This window comes from Anguilla anguilla, chromosome 15 (genome assembly GCF_013347855.1).
Source record: "Anguilla anguilla isolate fAngAng1 chromosome 15, fAngAng1.pri, whole genome shotgun sequence".
Taxonomy (NCBI): Eukaryota; Metazoa; Chordata; class Actinopteri; order Anguilliformes; family Anguillidae; genus Anguilla; species Anguilla anguilla.
In genome coordinates, this window is record NC_049215.1 from 6505001 (window position 1) to 6511907 (window position 6907).

Consider the following 6907-nt stretch of genomic DNA (forward strand, 5'->3'; position numbering starts at 1 on the left):
TTTTCACTCGTTTGTGTAAGAGAGGGACTGAAGTCAGCTCTTCTCTTTCGCGAAATCTTTGCACTTCTCTTCTGTCTTCACTTTCACCCCTTTCTCAACTTCTGTCACTTCTGTCTTATTATCTGTATTTCCCCCACACCCACCCCCCCAACTTTCCCCCTATGTCTTCAATTCACTGTTTGACCCTGTCTGTGTGTCTCTCCCTCTGTACTGACCCCCACCTCCCCCACCCCTGGCCTGTGTCCCCTCGTCAGCCCAACAGGCTGGGGAAGCTGGCTGAGCAGGTAACCATGGTGACAGTGTGACGCCTTGGAGTGACTGATGAGCAGGAAGGAATAGAGAAGGAGGACTGCTGGGGCTTCTGATTGCGGGGGGGGGGGGCAAATGTCAGTCTATGTGGGTGTGGGGGTGTGTGTTGTGTCTGTCCATGTGCTGTGTGCATTTATGTACTTATTTGTTGCTTATTTTGTAGCATAATTTGCAGTGTTAATGTAATGGCTTGTATGAAGTTTTTGTTAATGCAATGGCTCTTATTAACACTCTTAGTATGACTGCCGTTTGAATCATATACTCAGTTTGCAGTGGGGCTGATCCGAAAGCTGACTCAAAAAGCTATTCAGGGTGCCAATCACAGTTCATTGTTCTGGTTAGGTACAGTCACAGTGTACAATAGATTATATTTTTTTTATCTTCTAGTTATTTAATGGGGTAAAATGCTTCATATTTTCAGCATAATTACAGATGACTGAGCACTGCAGTGCACTTCAGAGAGGCTGAAAGTCCTCTTATGCTCTTACTAATACTGCATGATAAATTCTGTCATTTGGCCTCATAATATGAATGGTGTTGGCAGTAGTTTGAGTATTCTGTAAGAGGATTCCCATGCTGTAAATCCTGTTGTGTACCTGACTCTTATTCTTGCCATGATGTGCTCATACAGTACATTCAGTATGTTCTGTTTGGCCTGTTTGAAGTTGTCCTCACTGCTGAATCATTATGAGATGCTGTCCCTCCCTGGACTGACAAAGTCAGTGCTCTGTGGGCAGTCAGTGGCCTTTGGACAGTCAGTGGCCTTTGGGCAGTCAGTGGCCTTTGGGCAGTCAGTGGCCTTTGGACAGTCAGTGGTCTTTGGGCAGTCAGTGGCCTTTGGGCAGTCAGTGGCCTTTGGGCAGTCAGTGGCCTTTGGACAGTCAGTGGCGTTTGGGCAGTCAGTGGCCTTTGGACAGTCAGTGGTCTTTGGGCAGTCAGTGGCCTTTGGGCAGTCAGTGGTATTTGGACAGTCAGTGGTCTTTGGACAGTCAGTGGTATTTGGACAGTCAGTGGCCTTTGGACAGTCAGTGATCTTTGGACAGTCAGTGGCCTTTGGACAGTCAGTGGTCTTTGGACAGTCAGTCCAGACCTGACATTGCACATCCCTTGGAGTAGTCTCAACAAGCTTGCTAGCCATTTTCTGTATCTTCTGCCCAGCTAGTTCTAACTTCTTAACAAACTTACTGACACAGTAAAGATTGGATTGGGCAAAGAAGTTGGCCAGTTGACTCAAGCAAGTGCATTTCCAGCTAATTCCTATTGGCTGGACTTCTGGCAGCGCTGTTGCTGCTGAAAAAAAAAATGTGAGTGAGAGGACGTAGATTTGAGCGCGATTGTAAAAAAAGATCTGCGAGCAGGCGGAGCAAATCTGAGCGTGAGCGGGCGAAACCGAGCGCGGGTTTTGAGTGCGAGGAGAGAAGAGCGGCGATGGAGCACGCTGAGGGGACCTGTGCTCTCAGGTGAATTTCTTTGCGCGCTCAGGCTTCGGGCATTAAAGTGAAGGCGCGGACACGCATGCTGCTGGAGGAGCGGGCTGCAGGCTGCTTGCGGGCAGGGGCTTTGTAACGCAGCGCACGCGGGGCTGCCGTTAAAGCGCACTGACACTTTAATACGCCCGTGGCATCGTGGGAAATCCGTCATCCCGCTTCATGTGGGAATGATAGTGCCTGTTCGACGCCCCCGACTGCCACTTGAGCCGACGGTCCTCGTTTGTCCCCTCTGTCCAGGGTACCTCTGGTCCGGACCCCACCACCGTCTACCTGGACATGCGAGCACTGCGCCATGACAGGTGCGTCTCCCACGGTTACTGGAATTTTAATAGGATTTTTATTTAATTAAAATTTTTTTTAAAGCCAATGGAAAAAAACGGCAGTTTGGATATTCATCCCACCCGCGGCTTAGCACAGGGGTAGAGGTGGAGGAGAAGCGTGGGGGGGGACTCGACCATGACGGATCGCGGGGTTTGTCTCTGCGTTTCAGGGTACGTCTGGTGGAGAGAGGGTCGCCCCACAGCCTCCCGCTGATGGAATCTGGAAAGGTGAGGTCCCAGGGGGTGCATATAACAGACGCCCAGTATCTAGTATCTGCTGCCATTTTGGAAACGGCGTGCAAATTAGTGCGCAATCCTTGAGACCGTGCCTCGAAAGTAAACCCGATGCATTTGTGCGATTGTCACTCAGATCCTGCCTGGGGTGAAGGTGATCATAGCAAACACGGAGACTAAGGGACCCCTGGGAGATTCGCACCTGGGAGAGGTGAGTCGCCCGCAGGCCACGCCCACGGGCTCGGGCAGACGCGCGGCCCCCTCCCGCGGGCCGGCCTGCGTTTAGGGGGAAAACGGGCGCGGGCGCGTGCTAACGAGGCTAACGAGGCGGTGTTCCCTGGGTGGTCAGGTCTGGGTGAGCAGCCCCCACAATGCGTCGGGGTACTACACGGTGTACGGGGAGGAGGCGCTGCACGCGGACCACTTCAGCACCAAGCTGAGCTTCGGGGACACGCAGACGGTGTGGGCGCGCACCGGGTACCTGGGCTTCCTGCGGCGCACGGAGCTGACGGACGCCTGCGGAGGTGAGGGAGGACCCCCCCCCCCCTTAATTACCCCCCCCACTCCCCCCCTTAATTACCCCCACCTGCTGTAGGGCACCGGGCTCTGCTCCCGATGTACACGTACTCACTCGCACATACACAGGCAAACATGCATACACATGCACACTCTCACAGATACAGATGCACACTCATACTGACACACTAACACACTCTCGTGCACCTACACGCACACTCTCACACACACGCATATACACACACTCACACACACGCACACACACACCTACACTCTCACACACACGCGCGCGTGCACACACTATCACACACACACACACACACGCGTGCGCACACACACACTGTCACACACACACGCGCGCGCACACACACTGTCACACACACACATACACACACACACGTGCACGCACACACACACTGTCGCACACACACACACACACACACTGTCACACACACACGCACACACACACTGTCACACACACACACGCGTGTGCACACACACACTGTCATACACACTGTAGCACACACACACACACACACACTGTCACACACGCGCGCGCACACACACTGTCACACACACACATACACACACACACGTGCACGCACACACAGACTGTCGCACACACACACACACACACTCTCACACACACACACACGTGCACACTCACACACTCACGCACACAAACACCTACACTATCACACACACACACACACACGCGCGCGCACACACACACACACACACTGCCCGCTCCGAAAGAGCATCAGCGCAGAACGTGGCTGTTTTTCCAGAGCGGCACGACGCGCTGTACGTGGTGGGCTCCCTGGACGAGACTCTGGAGCTGAGGGGCATGCGCTACCACCCCATGGACATCGAGACGTCCGTCATCCGATCGCACAAGAGCATCGCCGAGTGGTGAGGCTTCCTGCCGCAGGACAGGGGAGGGGCTTTTTTCCCCCCCCCCACGTACACAGTCGAACAGTCAGAGTGACGCCGGTGCAACGGCTCTCGCTGAATGAGGATAGTTTGCACTTCGGTGTACGGAGCCGCTCCACCTGTGTGAAAGGCACTGTGGGCGCTCCAGTTGAAATGGATCTCTGTGCATTTCACAAGAGTAATAAAGACGTTTTAAGAGACCGGAGCTGCGGTGAATTTGCGAGATGGCCACATCGTTTGATGCCGTTTGCTCTCAGACTTGTGATTTATGTTTCAACGTATGTATTTTCTTAATGTATGTTTACACACGTGGACGAGCTTTGCGTGGAGCTCAAATGTAAATGTGGCTGCTGCACACATAAATGCTCAGGAAGTTTAACGCGTCTCTTCGTTCCAACACGTTACTGTAGTAATCGATCCTGACAGGTTTATAGCTTTTGCCTAATTGGTCCTGATGACTCCATCTATTCTCTCTGCATCTGTCCTTACTGCTATGCATTGCTTTATCATTTTTGTTTTTTCAAACCCATTTTAACCTATCAACCTCTCCCCCCCGTCCCTCCCCGCTCAGTGCGGTGTTCACCTGGACCAACCTGCTGGTGGTGGTGGTGGAGCTGGGGGGCTCCGAGCAGGAGGCGCTGGACCTGGTGGCCCTGGTGACCAACGTGGTGCTGGAGGAGCACTACCTGATCGTGGGCGTGGTGGTGGTGGTGGACCCCGGGGTCATCCCCATCAACTCCAGGGGGGAGAAGCAGCGCATGCACCTGCGCGACGGCTTCCTGGCCGACCAGCTGGACCCCATCTACGTGGCCTACAACATGTGAGCGTCAGGGGGGTGGGGGGTGATGGGAGAGGGACTCTGGCACCTGGGACGGGAGCGAGACAGGAGGAGGAGGAGGAGGAGGAGGAGGAGAAGGGCCAGAACTCTCCAGCAGGTCCGTCTCGGCGTGTTTCGGTTCGTAGAGGCCTCATGCCGTGCGTCTCCTTCTGTTGCGACTCGCTCTTACCACGCTTTATCCGCAAACCGCATAGACACCCATTTCCTGGTTGTGACTACAGGACGGGGACTACTGTGTATGATTGTGATTGTTTCCTCACACCTATCTGGCAGTATTGCCCCAAAGCACACTGTCCTGGCACAGAGCCCTCCCCCTCCCCCGCTGCGGTGTTTGTCTGGGGTGGGGGGGGGCATTTGGGATGAGGGGCGTGCGGATCCTCATTGTGCCTCCTTTCGCTCGGCTCGGTGTTGACATTCTTTTCTCGTTCTCTTGTTTGGAGTGTGGTTGAGAACAACAACATAAAAATGTCTATGACTTAGCCAATTATGTGCTTGTTAAAAAAGTACATTCAATTTATTTTTACTTTATTTAAAAAAAAAGAAATAACATTCCTGTCCATGTTTGCATTTTTGTACAAAAGTTATTCACAAAAACTTTATGGAAATATAGTTTTGTGTATTGTGTTTGTATTTTTTTTCTTTTCCCAGATACAAGATGTATGCAAATTAATTTTTAGATGAGTGAAATTAATTTATTTTTTATTGACTGACCTTACTGTGCTTTTAAAAGAACAAAATGCAAAAACATTTTTACATCGTTTCATCTCTTTGAGTTGAGGGCACCTTACTCCATTTCCTACAGCATCCATTAAGCATTGTTTTCATAAACCTTGCCTAGTGTTTTTGTCGAGCCTTAATTCTTGTTGGGTGCCTATCTTTTGCGTTCATGTTTCTGCACAGTTTGTCCTGCAGGTTCCTCAGGTGTTTTTCAAGGGGCTGGAGGATGCTTGAGCATTAAGTCTTGGTGTACTGCAGACTAGTCAAATTGAATCTCAGCGCTGTGACTCAGCGCTATGACTCAGCGCTGTGACTCGCTGGTCAATGCAAGTTTTCATGCCCATTAGTGGAATTTGCAACAAATTCCATTTCAGAGCACTGCTTGTTCATCTTGGAATTATTTTTCTTGGAACTTGTAATTAAATATATCTTCAAATTATCCACCTGACTGCTGGATCACTACTCTACTAATTTAAGAGAGATCAGAGAGAGATGTATCTAGATTAAATTACACGACTAATGGTCATCTGTTGAATGCATGCAAAATTGAGGTTGTGTTGTTCCTAAATAAGTTCCATTTTGAAAGGATCAAAGCCAGCGTTACACTAGTTGCTCTAAAAGATTGATTTTGCTATTACTTTAGATATTACTACCTTCACAAAAATGTATGCCTTTCAGCCAACATTATAACGTGACGGAATTCTGTGTAAACAACGTTAATTCGGGTGACTGGGTGAATCCGAAAAACGGGAAGAAAATTATCGCTGCTGGATTTCAAAATGGCACCTTAATACTTCTCTGAATTACCACCCGCAGTCTGTCTGAATCTCTGGCTACACGCGTCGAGTTGTGAACCAGAGGGACTGAGTTATGCATATTCAACCATTGAGATGAGTGAACCTGATATTTGAAGACCCCCTCTGAAGCTTCCTCTGAAGCCCGCGCTTTGCCCAAGCTTGTGTGCTCTGCTTGGAAATGGGGAGTGAGCCTGCTGTGTTTCTGTACAGATCTTGTGTAAGTTATTTTTTGGAATTCCAGGACTTCTGGGAATTCCACAACTGGTTGTAGCAGCAATTCCACGGAGCAGAAACGACTGAATTTCCACAGAATGGACTACCAGACTAACCATACTTTTAAGTGTTACAGTTTTGTTTTATAACCAGACAAGGAAGCATACATGGATAAATATGTCTTGTAATATTTTGTATTTGAGGGAGGGGGGAGGACATTGAGATGGGTTGCTTTTAGAGAAAATAAAGCACATTGAAATATTTTAAAAATGGCGTGCAGCTGTTGTGTCATTTGCATAAGTTTGTTCATTTTTTCCTCCATTTTCCCAGAGGAGTTTTTCAGTGCAAAGCAGGACCTTTCAATCAGGACCAATTCAGGGCTTGAATTAAACTATCAGAGAAGTGTAACTCGTTTAAACCATTCCATAGCAATATTACATTTATATTCCTATATAGTTATATTACATTACAGGCATTTAGCAGACGCTCTTATCCAGAGCGACGTACAACAAGTGCATTAGTTCACGGTGCAGAGGTGCA

The 6907-nt window shown here is 49.6% G+C and overlaps 1 protein-coding gene across 2 annotated transcripts in view; it reads left to right on the top strand.

Annotated features, from left to right (window-relative positions):
- LOC118214642 (disco-interacting protein 2 homolog A-like) overlaps positions 1 to 6626 on the top strand; it is a 12393-nt gene extending 5767 nt beyond the window's left edge. The window contains exons 9-15 of one of the 2 annotated variants that reach the window (XM_035394772.1): positions 255 to 284; positions 2037 to 2098; positions 2290 to 2347; positions 2490 to 2564; positions 2703 to 2877; positions 3658 to 3781; positions 4374 to 6626. In XM_035394772.1, coding sequence (XP_035250663.1) covers positions 255 to 284; positions 2037 to 2098; positions 2290 to 2347; positions 2490 to 2564; positions 2703 to 2877; positions 3658 to 3781; positions 4374 to 4626 — 777 coding nt within the window. In that variant the 3' untranslated portion in view covers positions 4627 to 6626. The remainder of the gene's footprint in view (positions 1 to 254; positions 285 to 2036; positions 2099 to 2289; positions 2348 to 2489; positions 2565 to 2702; positions 2878 to 3657; positions 3782 to 4373) is intronic. The other variant, XM_035394773.1, reaches the window with a different exon arrangement.
- The last annotated feature ends 281 nt before the right edge of the window (positions 6627 to 6907 follow it).